At 35.8% G+C, this 17,049-nt stretch overlaps 2 protein-coding genes and 1 pseudogene across 4 annotated transcripts; 1 reads left to right on the top strand and 2 right to left on the bottom strand.

The window, feature by feature from the left end:
- Positions 1-136: 136 nt before the first annotated feature.
- Positions 137-805, bottom strand: LOC143552037 (mediator of RNA polymerase II transcription subunit 11-like; annotated as a pseudogene). The gene is made up of 2 exons (XR_013138581.1): positions 579-805; positions 137-331 (listed from the first exon to the last, which is right to left on the bottom strand). The product of XR_013138581.1 is annotated as a mediator of RNA polymerase II transcription subunit 11-like (transcript).
- A 5,674-nt stretch (positions 806-6,479) lies between these two features.
- LOC143552038 (phosphatidate cytidylyltransferase 1-like) lies at positions 6,480-9,271 on the bottom strand. 2 transcript variants are annotated; one of them, XM_077042343.1, is made up of 11 exons: positions 9,171-9,271; positions 8,509-8,593; positions 8,186-8,430; positions 7,962-8,113; positions 7,581-7,879; positions 7,450-7,497; positions 7,292-7,366; positions 7,092-7,220; positions 6,943-6,999; positions 6,732-6,815; positions 6,480-6,655 (listed from the first exon to the last, which is right to left on the bottom strand). In XM_077042343.1, exons 1-11 carry the CDS (start codon positions 9,233-9,235, stop codon positions 6,569-6,571), a joined length of 1,326 nt encoding a protein of 441 aa, XP_076898458.1. In that variant the 5' UTR covers positions 9,236-9,271; the 3' UTR covers positions 6,480-6,568. The 2 variants fall into 2 exon arrangements, with proteins under 2 accessions (XP_076898458.1, XP_076898457.1); XM_077042342.1 differs by having other exon boundaries at positions 8,186-8,433.
- A 4,128-nt stretch (positions 9,272-13,399) lies between these two features.
- Positions 13,400-16,259, top strand: LOC143552061 (tonoplast dicarboxylate transporter-like). The gene is made up of 4 exons (XM_077042363.1): positions 13,400-13,851; positions 14,788-15,297; positions 15,396-16,005; positions 16,097-16,259. Exons 1-4 carry the CDS (start codon positions 13,444-13,446, stop codon positions 16,135-16,137), a joined length of 1,569 nt encoding a protein of 522 aa, XP_076898478.1. The 5' UTR covers positions 13,400-13,443; the 3' UTR covers positions 16,138-16,259.
- Positions 16,260-17,049: the final 790 nt, after the last annotated feature.

The raw sequence follows: 17,049 nt of genomic DNA on the forward strand, positions 1-17,049 counted from the left end.
TTGGAGAAAAGTTAAATAATATACATTACAAGGCGCAAACACATGATTTGGTAGTTTATATAAAATTATAGCAGATTCCAAAAGTAAGAGAAATGTTATTTATAGCAAGCAAAGAGTTAATCATACAATCAAAAGATAATTAAAAAGATTCAAGTCAAGTTGCTTGATGGTATTGGTCGATTGTTTCTTTCATCCCGTCCAGTTTGTCAATAGCATATTCCAGTTTCTTGCAGGAGATTTCATTTGATATTCTTGCAATGTAATCACATTTCTCAAATGGACGGTATTCACAGGCGCTCTTGATTTCTTCCCTGAGGGTGACTTGTATATCCTGCATTCAGTTAAGAATCCCATGAAACCAACCAACCAACCAACCTATGATTGATTAAAACTAAGGGTGCAATTGGAAGAGATGATTGAAAGTATGTTTTCAGTGGATATCAGATTGATTAATGTTGGAGTGGATTTTATTAGTCAGAGTCTGCAAGTGGTAATAGTAAGTTGTTTTCTAAGATTCTGTGTGTATAATTAAGAGTTACTAGTAATAATTAATTAATTAATGAAAATGAAGATGAAACCTTGATTAATTGCATGAACTCGCTGCAGTGATTGTTGACGAATTCCTTCCGGGGTCCGTTAGGGTTAGAGAACTCTTCCATCACTCCACCAGCCGAACAATTCTCTACTGACATAATAATAGTGTTACAATCCATATATATTATTAGCTTGAATTCATTAATTATTAATTTACCTTTTCAACCGTTTGGAGACGTAGCAAAGAGGCATTTTGGGTGTGTGAATCCATCTCTCTAGAAGAATGATACAAAAACACAAACTGAAGCTGAATGGAGACTGAGGTCGGATCTAGGTTGCCATGCATACTTTTTAAACCCCCAAACCACCAGACCCCATGTTTTTCTTCTTTAACCTACTAGACCAACTTAAGGTTTGCTCTAAATATATAAAATTAATAAATATAAACCCACATAATAAATAACAAATGAGCCTGATACTCATCTCCTTTACACCTCTACTTGTTGGGTTGATTCCAACTGATCCAATTCAACAACCTTTTTTTATAACAATAAATAAAATGCATTAATATAAATCTAAGGCCTAAATTATATTAATACATGTTGGGAAATATTTTGTTAAAAAATGTTAGGCATATCGCCCCAACATGCCTTTGTCGTCGGCTTGTGTTTACAAAATAATAATATCATATGTTGTGATGAGGCAATATTGGGCTACAAACGACTACACCATAAAATGAAAATCGTCTATCTTGCTAACGTGGCGTCACATGTCAAAAATCGCCCCCAAATGTAGTCTCTTCACTACACATGGCCTTAATATAAAGTTTAATTGATTTAAACTGTTAATATATGTTGGAAAGTTTTGTTATAAACTTTTATATAAATAGTTAATACATATAACTTTATACCAAAACTTTCCAAGTATTATTTACGAAGCGAATAAATAAATATATATATATATATAGGTTTAAGTTCAAGAGAGAAATCAAGTTATTGCAAGAAGTGTGAGAAATCAATCCAACCAATCAGAAATTTTCTTTTATTTTATGATTTACTTTATTCACAAGGGTAGAGGTGTTCAAAAAAACCGGTTACGGAACCGGTTTGGCCGGTTCAACCGGAAACCGGTTTTTTAAAAACCGGTTTTTTTAAAAACCGGTTTGACCGGTTTACGTAACCGGTTTACGTATCGGTTATACGTTTTGGAGCCAAAACCGGTTTTATAACCGGTTTTTTTTATAACCGGTTTTTTTTAATAACCGGTTATTAAAAAACCGGTTAACCGGTTTTTAAAATAACCGGTTTATTACCGTTATAAAAAAAACCGGTTAACCGGTTTTTTAATAACCGGTTAACCGGTTAAACCGGTTTTCGAACGTTACCAAACGGCTTTATAGCCGTTTTTTTTTTTTTTTGACCGTTTTTTAGCCGTTTTTTTTTTGTTTTTTTACCATTTTACCCCCACAAACATCTATATATAGTTTAGGTTGGGTATTGGTTAGATCACACTTGATTATACAACTCCAAACGCTCTAAACGTTTAATTCATACGCGATTATACAACTCCAAACGCTCTTCTTTCGTAGTCGTTTATTTCATACTCGAGTATACCACTCTTAATTCGTAGTCGATTATCATGGCCTCCCAAAGTGCTGCTTCATCGGTCAACATGGGTGCCTCGAACACGGGAGAAACCGTCGTTCGGGTCATCCCCACGAAACGAAACCAAGATATTTGGCAACATTTCGACCTATGCGAAATGTCTAACGGAACCCAAAAAGCTAGATGCAAACATTGTTTGAAGTTTTATAACAAAGAAGCAAACTCCAGTTTAAGAGCTCATGTAGAAAAGCCCTCTTGCAAGGTCTTGAAGGACGAATCCGGAAGTAGTTCGCAGCCGGAGATGACGAATCAAGGAACGGTGTTTACGTACGACCTTGAAGCGGTACGTCAACAGTTTGGCAACTTTGTGATTCAACAATCACTTCCTTTCAACCACTTCGACAACCCTCAATTCACGGAGATGATGCAAAAGTATGTTCAACCACGCTACCAACACGTAAGTCGTTCGACCCTTAGAAGAGATTGTCTTAAAGCATGGAAAAACGCTAAATCCGAACTAATTTCATACTTTTCAAACTTACAAACTGGTGTGAACTTAACAACGGATGTGTGGTCGGTACCTAATGGTTCGCCCGACTCATACATTTGTGTGACGGCTCATTGGGTTGACCCCCGGTCGTGGCAAATGATGAAACGAACCGTTGCGTTTCAATTGTTTGATTACCCGCACACGGGTAGAAATATTTTTAAACTCTTGGATAAAGTCATTCGACAATACAAGATTGAAGATAAAATCTTTTCAATATCGTTTGATAACGCGTCCAACAATACGGCCGCGGTTGGCCATTTAAAATTAAAGTATAAACCTATCTGTGATGGAGCGTTTTTTCATAGCCGATGCATTGCACATATTATCAACTTGGCCGTGCAAGATGGGTTAAACGTGATCGAAACGCAAAGAAACAATTTTAAAAGAATGTTACGAGATGTTTTTAGCAACAATTCAACATTTTCAAGATACAAAAAATTTTGTGAAGAAGCTAACTGTCAATGGTTGGGGCCTAATTGGGATTGTCCAACAAGATGGAACTCGACTTGTGAAATGTTTGAGAAAGCCATCCAACAAAAACAATCGTTAATTGCGTTTCATCAAATTTTGTCAAATAGGGGTAAATGTGCACCGTACGATCCTAGAAACTGGTTATTGATTGAGATCGTTACGGAGGTTCTTCAAATTTTTAAATCTTGCACAACTAGTTTATCCGGGGTTTACTATCCAACAAGCCCCATTGCTTTACCAAAAATTGCTGTCATGTGCACAAAGTTGACTGAAATTCATTGTAGGGGTGCACCTTATTTTGATATGGGTGCAAAAATGAAAGAAAAATTTAGAAAATATTTTCAACAACTACCCGCTGTTTTGACCTGTGCGGCTGCGTTAAACCCTTGCATCAATGTTGGTGGTGTTGAAGCTTTAATAGAAAAAATTTGTGATGAGCTAGAGTTAAACGACGATCAAAACCCCCATTATAACCAAACTTTAAAGAATGCTTTCAACACCACCTTGGCAAACATGTATGATGTTTACCTTACAAAACACGGGTCGTCTTCCCAAATTCATGACTCGTTAAGAGCTGTTGCCCAATCCCAATCCCAAACCGACCTTGAAATGGGGATGTACTACATGATTTGGGAAGACGCCGGTAAACGTCAAAGGGTAAACACCCCAAGCAGTGAACTTGGAAGGTATGGTGGTACCAACTTTGTGAAACACATGACTCCGGATGAATTTAGAAGTCTTGATATGCTGGCTTGGTGGAGAGGTAAGGAGGATGAGTTTCCGATCCTCGCCGCCATGGCCAAAGATTTACTAACGGTCCAAGCTTCCACGGTAGCTTCGGAGTCTGCTTTTTCTGTTTCTGGCAGGGTTATATCGATTAGGAGGACTCGACTCACTCCACCAGCTGTAGAGATGTCGATTTGCTACAAGGATTACTTGGACTCTTTAGATAGGGCACAACATCAACGCTCACTCGAGGGGGAAATGGAGTATGAGGCGGCCTTGTATGAAGACGAGGTCAATCAAGGACACACTCAACCAATGACCGATGAAGAAGCCGCGTACGACGATTACCTAAGGAATAGCTCGGGATCGGGTAGCGAAGAAAATGAGTAACAAACATCAACTTGTTAATGTAATCGTGTCTAAGCATTCTTTAATGTTTGTATTTTTGAGTTACGAATATGCGATAACGATTTAATGTTTGTATTTTTAATGTAAAAGCTATAAATGAAAGTTATGTGTTTTTAATCTTCCAAGCAAAGAATGCTAACAACGAAACCCTAAACCCTAAACCCTAAAGCAAAAAAAAAAAAAAAAAAAAAAAAAAAAACCGGTTAACCGGTTAGACCGGTTATTAAAAACCGGTTGTAAAAAAACCGGTTTAATAACCGGTTCTAACCGGTTTCTAAACCGGTCCAAACCGGTTTGGCCGGTTTGAGTTTTCATTGACAAAAACCGGTTAATAACCGGTCCGGTTATTAACCGAACCGGTTTTTTTCTGGATAAAAAAAACCGGTCCGGTTAATAACCGAACCGGTTTTTTCAAAAAAACCGATTTGTGCACCTCTACACAAGGGTGTTTTAGTAAAAATGAGTTTTTGTTAATTTTTGGTAACTAGTTAATATTTAAAGAAAGTTAGACAATAATTGTTTCATTTATTTATTTTTATTATAATTTTTTTTGCCAACGATGGTTTAAATTCTTTTTTTTTTCCGGTTTAATGATTTTTTTAGTTTATATATTTATTTAAATATCAACTTTTTAAAATATTCTTATTTTTATTTTATTGCTCGGAACATTTTTGTTCTTATATTCAACAATTTGGATCAACAAATTTCCAACGTTAACATATTCGTACACACGCCATCATACATGAAATATAGAGTTGTAGGATATCCTACACAATTGAACAAACTCCTACACACATATATAATACCTACACACGTTATCATACTTGACAAATAGAATTATAGGATATCCTACACATAATAAAGAACATACTCTACATAGTCGAACATATTTCTACACACATGTATATATTACCTACACAAGCCATCATACTTGACATATAAAATTGTTGGATAACCTACACTGTCAATGCAAATGATTTACCTCAACTAATGTAGGTTTAGAATACAAGTATGTGGCAAGATGATTGAACGTGATTGAAGTTTTTAATACTAGTAATAAGTTTTTCTAAATGGAAGAATGTGATTTAATAATTAATTTGTAATATATAGAAGATCCTTAAGGAAATTGAATAGGATTATTAAATATATATTCTCTTACCATATAAGAAGTTATTATTGAAAGACCAATGTATCCTTTTTCTCTAAATTAGTAAACATGTATTTTCTAGTTTATTACAAGAATGTCATTGTTAGTGTGTACCATTAATTACACATAATCAATGGTTTAGATTCACTTCTCACATTTCTTACAGTAATTTCATTTCTCTTCTGAACCATCCCTTATATATATATATATATATATATATATAAAGGTAGATTTGAATATTGGATTGGTTTTGGTTTGTTTGAGAGACTGAATTATAAAATCGATTGTCAAGAAAATCATAATAGTTTCTAAGTTGGTTAGGTTATTTCAACTCATTGTAATTTTAATTTTTTTCCGTTTTATTATTCAGCTTTTCTACTCCACCTAACATAAAAAATGTCTCATCACAAATATTATTTATATCGCATTGGTTTTGGATGAAAGGGGAACTTTGCTATTAAGGATGCATGAGTAGGAGTAAGTCCAAGCTAGATGAGACCTGTGTTCACTGTCAACTTATTGAAACTAAAAGAGCAGTCTGTTGTCCTTCTACCTTCAATTTTGATGTAAACTTGCAAGAAAAGGTTTATATATCATAGGAAAGGATAATGAGTTTATCACTTCCTTGGTATGCAATATACAATTAGAATATTGACAACTTTTTTAAACCATAAATTATGGCACAACCAATATCATTATCTGCTAGGATTTAGAACTAAATCATGGTCTGTTCTTATTAGTATATCTAGTAATTTACTTATACTTTCGTATTAAGTAACGTAATCTTATTTGTTAAAATTGCTATGAACTTTCTGATATATGTTGTCTTTCAGATTGTATGCCAAATTTAGTTTTCCAAATAATTAACTTGGCATTTTTCTGTCTTCTAGAAATAAATGATTGTCTTGTGAAAGTAGAAAGATGATGTGTAACTCCATGGTGTATATTCGCAATACAATCTTGAAGATGAGTGTTTAATTATGGGAATGACATTTCGATACAAATGCATCTTAATTTTAAAAGAGATGGGAGGAGGGGGTTAAAGGAGTAATCCTATCTACTAGAGTCTATATACCTATATCATATATTATATTATATTATATATGTTACACAAAAACTCTTGCTGTTTCACCAAACTGACTGCCTAACTTGAATGATTTCTCCAAGGTTTGTGTACAATGATCTTTGTTCCTCGTATGTCAGATTCGTTATGATCTGAAACATTTTAATTAATAACAATCAGGATTTTGCAACGCATGTTTACTTTCAAGTAACCTACACACATACATACCTGGTCGAAAATCATCCCAACTGATACACTTTGTGCCAAGATAAACGACTGATGGTAAATGTATGCAAACACGGCCATCACCATCTGCACCATGCAGTAGTCAAATGATTATTCATACCACTTAAACAAACACTCTGTTCCATGGGTCATTTTCCGAAGATGGCAAATTGACAAATAAGTAACTTGTTTGAAATAAGCGTCAAAAACATACCTGACAATCCATTCTGTCTGTCAACCCGCCATGTCCAGGAATACTATCCCCAAAATCCTACAGCAAAATATAATAATTTAAAGTAAGAGCTCGTAAAAATTGGCATGAATGACGAAGCTTAAAAGATAAAGTAAGAATAGATGTTGCACCTTGATCTTGAATGCTCTTTTAAAACCACTAGCAAAGAAGCCTCCGAAAGGTGCGATAAGTGAAGCAAAAAGTCCAAGAGCCAACGCGTGCCACTGCACAGGCAAAACTTCCAATTCTTTCCATGGAAACTGCAAACCAAAGCCAATGAGTTTCAACTTAAAATACATGTGCAGGCATATATCATATTAAAGTTACCCACCCATTCAGGTAAAGTGATGTTCTCGGGGGTGAACAGTGGGCCAGGGTCGCACTGAAGCCAACCAGTTGATAGGTCCTGCACAACAATTCTTATTCTTCAACTTAATGTCTCAAACAATAATAGTAGTTGATACAAATACGATAATGAAGATGATGAACCTTTCTAGGACACGTTAACCATTGAAAGCGACCAAAATAATTAGCAAGCTGCAGATGACCGCAAGACGTTGTCATATCATAATAGCAATTCCTTTTTTATAAAAAAAAAAGATATGATGAATTGTACTGACCAGGAAGGCGGATATAATGGTAGTAACCGATGCTCCAATAAAGCCTTCCCAGGTCTTCTTTGGGGATAACTTGATCAACGGTGTTTTCCCAAAGAAGAAGCCAAAAATGTAGGCAGTAATATCATTGATCACGATTAGTGATGCAGGAAGAAGAAACCAGAACATCCCTTCAAAAATATTTGCTACTGTGAAAGAGGACTGTGTGAACACCACAATAAGGATCATGTGTGTCCATGCATACTGCCCAAACTGATACTTGTACATCTTCTGCTTCAATGACAGAATGAACCACACGAAACCTGAACCATTTCAAATGATTATGCACATCTGCTTGTCAAGTTTTACTAGGATAACATGAAAGGACGGATAATACCAACCCACCAGCTATATAAAAGAAATAACAGGTAGCCATATGATATCTGATAAGGTTGGCCACAATTTTGTACATAAACTTGTCTGATGCCACCGTATTCACAAGCCGCTGACTAAGAATGCGACCATACACAAATAGCATTGCTGTGAAGAAGAAATGCCTGCAGAAATCAAATCAACAACAATTGCATCAAGAAAAACATATGTTTTTAAAAATAAACATTGTTTCTTACCAATTTAAATTCCTAAATCCGGGGAGTTTTTTGTCTTCATTTGATTTTTTGAGTAGACTAAATAGCTCTTTTGCCATGAAAATTTGGATGATGACAACCATGGCCCATATATAAAGATGCCCCATGCAGACAACAAATACAAAACCACCAATCATCCAAACACTTGAATACGCCCGAATCATCATTGACCTGTACTTATTTTGATCATTTACCAGCAACTTCTTTCCATTGGCCTCTACTGGAACCTGCTATTTAACAGACAGACGGACATAAAGACCTCGGCAATCAAGAACAAATTAAACGCCTATGTCAACTGCAGTTACCTCATTTGAACCCTTATGCCGTCGAGTCCGTCCAGCATGTGTAAGTTGAACAGTACTACCATTCTCCTTTATCATGGTCCCACTTCTAATGAAAAAAACAATACATGTCATTGTAGTATTAAGTGGTTCTCAACAATATAGGCATCAAAATCACATATTAATTACCACAAGCTACCATTTCACTCAATTCTCTAAACCTGCTTATGTCTGTCCACAGCCAATCATTTTTTATTGGTAGGTGCCAACTGCCACCCATTAACATGTGTTGCATGGGTTTCTGGTTCACTTGTGTTAGATTTATGGATCAAATATTACCAAAAGAAAAGTGTTTTATTTGTTTGGCACATATATATGTTAATCAAGTGACCATGTTTCAATAAGCAATGGACATACAAGCATGCATGTTAAATGTAAGAAAGAATCACAGATAACAGGCACAGAGTGTTTAAAAATTTCAATACAAAATCATAAATTATTTCCCTAAACAGTTAAAATAAAAAAAAGTCTCTTTTTTACACAATCGATCACAACTCGCCAGAAACTCCCAAATAGTTGAATTACATAACCATAAACATAAGAAGACTGAATTAACATGAACAAAAGAAAGATTCAGTCAGTTATATTAAATTAATGAGCGAGCGATAGAAGCAAAGCAAACCAACCTAGCAGTCAAATCTGAATCACTCTGTCTGTGTTCAACACTTGCAGACTTACTTAATGCACACATGCCTTGCCTGTCTTCTGTTATTATATATATGCATCGTGTGCATAATCACAAAAACAATGTTAATAATAATATGTGCTGCTAAAAACTTTAAAAGTAACGAGAGAATGATTCATCATTAGTCCAAAAGTTTTAAAAGTATTACATTTCGAACCTTCAAGTTTTGATAGCTGCACTTGCATATCTTTGTAGGTACGTTTTTACTTGTAAGGATTTGTCTAATGCTTCAAGCTTACAAAAACAATTACATGTTATTTGATTCGGCTACAAAATTTATAATTTTTTTATTTTTCTTTTCGAACGACAACTTTCTTAAAACACGGCTAGCTAACAAGATGCTAGAGCTACCAGCAAAATTACACGACCAACTACCATTTACTTAATGGATAATGGATATACATACGTTTTAAAAAACATGCCATAGTCAACTTGTCAATCAATTTACCAATTATGTAATTTCTTTACAACTTTATTACTACTTGTTTATGACTTAACGGATCATTTATAAAATCATTACAAATCACCTAATTAACCATAATCCCTTTCGGGCTATATGATTTGACAAATAAGTATATAGAATGAATACGAGTTTATTATTTTAAACTGAACCATTAACTGAAAACCGGTTAATTTAAATATCAAGTATAGTTATATGATGAAATCAAGGAATGGTGATGATTGGTCACGGTTTTTATATGGCAAATAAATTATGTTTTGGACAATAAAATGTTAGTTAGGAATAAGAAGAAAGAGTATGGTCAAAGGATGCGGGCGACAAAAAGAAAACAAAACAAAACAAAGTGTGGGCGAAGTCGAAGTTTAGTTTGGTTTTCTTTCTACCAATTTCACCCTTTATCTTTCTTACAACTTACAACCTATGCCCACACTTTTAAAAAGTTTATAAGCAAATTCCACGACGAAATTTATTTATTTATTTTGGATGGGTGGGTTGGGTGGTGGTGGGGGGGGGGGGGGGTTCTTAAATCATTAAAAGGTGAGCCTGTGTAATATTGTGATTTCATTTAATATAGTTATATCATAAATCAATATACATTATAAACATAGTTATATGAATATATCATAAATGATATATGGATTTCATGGGAAAGATGTCCTAAATTAGTAGTAATGGTAGTTGTAAACTATATCAATGTTTCTAGTCATAGAACATGTGCTCAATAATATATTCTTTTACAACGAACGAAAAGGTAAGGTAATGTTCTTTCCCCTTAATTTATACTCACGGGTTTAACATCAAATATTGAACTATTAAAATTATTTTATTTAATAATTTTCAATTAGAAGAGTTTTATTTTATTTTTTAAAAAACTTTTTTACGTACAAAAGTTTCTTTTTAATTCAAAACTACATTATTATTTTGTAAAAAGAAAGGATATATGATGATTTAGTGAATGCTTTTTTTTTTAAATCAAATTGTAATTGATTAATTTGATATTAACAACATTGTGGGTACTTGAATAAAAAGCCTAAAATAATAATAAATTAATGAGGGTATTCAATGTGTCAAGGTAAATGCTAGAGTGATCCGTTATTAGAATGCTTATCTCTTAGTTAAACAAAATTTCATCTATTCGCTCTTTAAATTTTTCAATAGATGACTTTTTCGTCAAAAATTCTCACATTCCCTCGTTGACCTTGTCTACAACCGGTTCTTCTTTCATTTTGCCTCTCGCCTTTGCCTTCGCCTTCTTTTGACCAGTTGGCCACGTCAACTCTTTAATTTCATCCATTGGATTACTAGGCACTTCATCATACGAGTCATCAAGATTGATGTGGATGCTTGCATGCTCGCCAGAAGTTGATGTGGTGTAGTTCTCCGAAGTTGAAGTTTCATCCTTTTAGGGTGAACCGGTTAGGCCCATTTTGGCTCACATCTAACAACATTGAAGGCATGCTCATACCTAAAAGCATGAGCCATGTCTTCCTATAACTCTTTTTTGTGTGGCTCATGACTTGATCGTTCTCTTTGCTTATTGGTTGTAGCTGAATAACTCACAAAACTTATTAACCGGACATGCCAGCACGTGCCAATGCGACTTTAAATATTCAACGGATTGAGGGTGTGACCGATTTCGTTACAAAAATACTTATGCACCGAGCCCATAAATCATGGCTTTTTTGGTTGTTACCCCTGTTCGAGTCAACAGAGATTTTAATGTAAGCATATGCAAGAAGTGTTTCTCGGCAACACTCTATCTATGTACCGTGACTCTTGGCTTAGAGGATGGCCTAGAAGTGGATTTATCATTCTTCTACATGCTCAAATGAGTTGCCTGGGATGGGGATGAGGTTCCAGATGATTGAGTAGACAAAAGTGATGAATTCATTAAATACGAATTAAAACCGGGATGAAAAACGGGTTGTTGAAATTGACAAAATCCCATTGGTTGATTCAGGAATTGGCTGAGGTGTGGGTATGATGGATAAACGGGTTGTTCGAAATTTCCCAAATCTCGTGTGTTGATTAGGGAATATATTGGATCGGGTTTTGACTCGGGATGGGTTGACTCGGGTTTTGAGTTGTGGCATCGCGTAGAAGTTGTAAACGGAGTGTTATCTTCCATGTTTGGTTGAATGTGTGTTTTTTTAGGTAGAACGTACGAGATTATAGAGAAGAAAAATTGATGTTTTGGTGTATGTGTCTTTGTTTATAGAATTTATGTGGGTTTTAAATTTTGTTAAAAGGAGCCGTTGTGGTGGTGGCCAACAATTTTATTTTTAAACCTTGTAGTCGTTGAGAGTGGGGGTGGCGGCCCACCTTCCGTCTGTTAAGTACAGCCGGTTAAACCTTGTTCTACGGATTTTTCTTCACATTGCTCCTCCCTCTCATTTGTTTGTGCGCCATGTCACACAAACCGCACCCACAACACCAAGGCCGACTCAATAATATTGGAGGCCTAAATCAAAATGAGATTTTATGGCCCTTTTAAGACAATTGTGTTAAAAAAAATACAAATAACCAATTTCAAACTTGTGACCTACAAGCCAATTAAATATATATCTACATATGTTTCTTTCTTAAAAAAATAAAATTTTGAAGGCGTTAATTAAATTTGGGCTTTTAGCTCCATCTTCATTTCACTGGCCCATGTGCTGACCTGCGCAACACGAACATTGTTGTGCTTGTGTTGAAGAAACTAGATACTAGGAGTGTGCAACGAGTTAAACCAGACCGGAACCGTGAAAGAGCTAAACTCATACCCGGAACCGGACTGTTTATAAAAGGGTCGGTTCCGGGTCTATACCGGGTTGACAGGGCAGGTACAAGGATTTGGTGGACACAGCCAGTTTATAATTTCATCACTGTGTAACTTAATAAGTTATACCCCTACCCTAGCAAGTACATATTATATGTGATGAAGTAATTGATCCTTAATGATCAATTGCCAAATGAAATTGGTCAACAAACCTTATTTTCTCATTGAACAAGGAAGGAATAAATATACCAGGAAAATCCTATAAACTAGGATCGAATGCTACAAATCAGGAGCACTATTTCTACCTAATTCAAATACAAAATTCAAACCAAAATAAATAAATAAATAAATCATATAGAAATAACAAGGCCAATGCTTATCATCTCCTAGACACTCACGGGTACACGGGTTTTTGAAGGATTCCGTTTGGTATATCCGGAACTGTTTGAAAAGAAATTTAGGAACCATGACTCGTTTGATTTAAAATTCACGGGTAGGGTTCATAGGCTTCGTGGGCCGGTTTCACGGGTCAAACCCATTATATGCACACACCTACTAGATACCATTTACATGGCTATAATAATATATATATAATATACATAAATATGAAAGAAACACGTCTTGATCACATGATTTATTATGGCTACAATTTAATGATATAGGGGTCATGATGTAATCGATTATTATTAGTACCCCTGGCCCTAGTTTTCTAAATAATTTCTTTCATCCACTTATCACCACCACAAGTTCCGATTCATTCTTTAATATAATAAATAAATTGAAAGGGCTATATTGTCGATCCGCCGAGTCCACGTACCATAGCCATATGCATATATGTCATATTATCATTCACTACAACAGTTGATGACACCAACCGAAGCGAAGCGCCTAGGTTAATTTGTTTCTATATAAACCTTAGCTAGCTTAAACGTCTCTCATCCATCTAATAATATATCATCATCATCCTTAAATATAATACAATTCATTCATTCGATGGACCAACACACACACACAAACACCACGACCACCCCCCTCCTCCCCTTACACGCCTCCGAAACCTCAATCAAATCCATTTTCACACTAAAAACATTGTTCGTCTTGTTGGGTCCCTTGTTATGCACCCTTATCTGTCTCTTCGTCAAGATGGATGGGCCCTCTCCCACCACCAGCCGGAACATGCTGGGCGTCCTGGCCTGGGTGTTCGCCTGGTGGCTCACCGAGGCCGTCCCCATGCCCATAACCTCCATGTCCCCGCTCTTCCTCTTCCCTCTTTTCGGGATAGCTGCCGCAGATGACGTGGCAAGGGCTTACATGGATGATGTCATCTCCCTTGTTCTTGGAAGCTTTATTCTTGCTCTTGCTGTCGAGCATTACAACATTCATAGAAGATTAGCCTTGAATGTAAACATGCAAGCACCTATATTTATATATAATTTAATTCATCATTTTAGCTACTTCGTTTTTAAAATATAACTTCATATCAAAAGTTTCATACATATGGATCGAATTCTATTAATAAGGACACTAAATCATTTTTGTATAGACTTATAGATATATAATTTCTTTTATCTATATAATATAATGACTAATTTGTTGTTGTTGGGATGTCCATCTTATCCAGTAATTTGTCGTTCTTTTTTTCGGATAAGTCATGTCAAATAATTGTGCTAAACAAATCATGTAATTTTTCCACGTATTAATTTGTAAGCGGTCGATCATAGTCTATCATTATCTGAATAAGTTTACTTACTAACGTCAAAAATATTCCTTCTCTGTATGGTATTATATAATTAATTATATAGTATTATTTTGTTTCTTTTGTCCAATTCCAATTAGCTTAGTGACACCTAAGCATTTTAATAGATTACACCCTTTTGTTGATAGCTACTTGGCTAGCGTGACTCGACACGTTGTCTACTACCATCTTTCTCATTCAGCTACTGATTTATAGCCAATCAAATAATTACATATATATCATAGATTATTTGTTTGTCTTAATTTATAATGTTTTTATTTAGTTTGTTTAAATATTATTTATCCTTTGTAGTGATAGGAAGTCTAAGTTTCTCAATTAAGACCCATGTTTAATCCCCAAAAACAATATTTTGGCCGGAGGGGATACGAATAGTTCAATGCAGAAAGACTGTGATCTCTAATTCAATCCTGAGGGTGTCTAGACTTTACCACCGGTGGGCTCCGTACAGCTGGCCAAGCTTGCCGTGGCATTGTGCCATTGGGTCGCTTGTACTCAATTCTATATTTGTTTACCGTTAAAAAAAAGTTTAAATATTATTTTCAATTTGTTATTATAATAATAAAATAAATTTTGGGTTGCAGATAACACTAGTGTTTTGTGGAGATCCTCTAAACCCACAGCTCCTTCTTTTGGGCATCTGCGCGACGACAGCATTTGTTAGCATGTGGATGCACAACACGCCCACCACCGTCATGATGATGCCGGTGGCCACTGGGATCCTCCAGCGGCTTCCGTCGAGTGGCGAGGCAAGCAAGTTCTGCAAAGCGGTGGTCCTTGGTGTCATATACACGTCAGCGATCGGCGGAATGAGTACGCTGACCGGCACAGGTGTGAACCTCATACTGGTCGGCATGTGGAAGAGCTATTTCCCAGAAGCCCAGCCCTTGAGCTTCAGCACTTGGTTCTTCTTCGGCTTCCCCATGGCCCTCTTGCTCTTCATTGCTCTGTGGCTCATTCTTTGTCTTGTCTATTGCCCGAAAGGCTCGGGTCACACTCTTTCGGCATATCTGGATAAGGCTCATATAAGGAGGGAGCTTGATGTGTTAGGTCCAATGGCTTTTGCTGAAAAAATGGTCTTGACTGTCTTCTCGGTACGTATGTATTAATATTAATTAATACATTACATTAGTTGTATGTATGTATGTATGATTGATTAAGTTTGTGCAAATATATATATATATATATGCAGGTGTTAATTGTTTTATGGATGACTCGAAGCATAACCGACGATATACCTGGATGGGGAAGCTTATTTAACGATCGGGTTGGGGATGGAACAGTTAGCGTAATGATGGCGACTCTGCTCTTCATAATCCCTAACAAGAAACAACAAGGAGAGAAGCTGATGGACTGGAACAAATGCAAGAAGTTACCATGGAACATCGTCTTGTTACTCGGTGCAGGTCTTGCCATCGCAGAGGGAGTGAGAACAAGTGGCGTGGCAGACGTGCTATCCAGGTCACTCGACTTTCTGGGGAAGACGCCGTACCTGGCGGTCGCACCAGCGGTGTGTGTGATAAGCGGGATGCTGACGGAGTTGATTACATCAAACAACGCCACCACGACCATCATGGTTCCGCTGCTCATCCAAATCGCTAAGAATATTAATGTCCACCCGCTCCTCCTTATGGTTCCTGGAGCCATTGGAGCGCAGTTTGCCTTCTTGCTTCCCACCGCAACGCCTTCAAATGTCATAGGATTCACCACTGGTCATATCGATGTCGTCGATATGCTCAAGACCGGATTCCCTCTTAAAATTGCTGGAACTCTTGTGTTGTCAATGTTGATGCCCACTCTTGGTACGTACTTAAAGCTATCCATCTAATTAATTAATCCACTCGTTCATGCATCATTTTAATTAACTATAATATATAATTGGCATATATGCAGGAGCCCTTGTCTTTGTAAGCCTCGAGACTGGACAACACTGAATGAAGCCAACGTCCATTTTTCTTAATTATATATGTCCAAAAGATTAATTTTCTTTTTTTCTATGTATTTTTATACCTTTTCTTTTATCCATCATCCTTATATATATATATATATATATATATAGCAAGGTGACTTCTGTAATATACTATCTGGTATATATTTTCAGTTCTTATAGTCCCAACAAACCTGAAAGAATGGGAATTGAAGTTAAGCGTTCGCTGTTAGAAATTAATCATTTGGATTAGGTGCACATAGGAATTGTTTAGTATTGATTGAGAACAATGTGGACCAAAAAAAGAAAAGAAAAGTAGCACCAGACAAATTGATTGAATGTGAACGAAAGTTAAAGCAGGAACATGGATTGTAAGTTTTTCAGATTTTAAAAAGATAATTTTGCAATGTCACTTTATTTAAAAATTAAAAAAAAAACCTAGATAACTTACGCTAAAATATCGTGAAACAAAAAGAAACTTTAATGACATGATTGGAACAATATATTTTATGAACGACTTAGAAAAATTTTAAAACTTAGTTACTATGTATAGAGAAATCCATATCCCAAACTGGTTAAAATGGTTGAAATTCGGGAAAAAAAAATATAAGAACCATGGTGCCATATCATGAAACATTTTTTTTTTCTTTCAAAACAACCCGATGCTTAAAAACAATGTGAGTCTTCACACATATCACGGAAGGCAATATAATCAGGCATTCTCTATCCAGACACCCAGTTTCTATTCAGACACCCTGCCCTGCCTATATTACTCGTATAGGTTATACGAGTAGTATAGATGTTGGCTTTATGTCAGAACCCGTTGACCATACAATACAAGAATCATCCAAAGAAATAAATTTGAGAGAGAGAGCATATTATTGCTACTTGAATTTGCAATTTCCTTTGTGATACTTTA

Source organism: Bidens hawaiensis, unplaced genomic scaffold (genome assembly GCF_021521415.1).
Source record: "Bidens hawaiensis isolate Kalapana, Puna unplaced genomic scaffold, B.hawaiensis_p1.1 tig00016758_1, whole genome shotgun sequence".
Lineage (NCBI taxonomy): Eukaryota > Viridiplantae > Streptophyta > Magnoliopsida > Asterales > Asteraceae > Bidens > Bidens hawaiensis.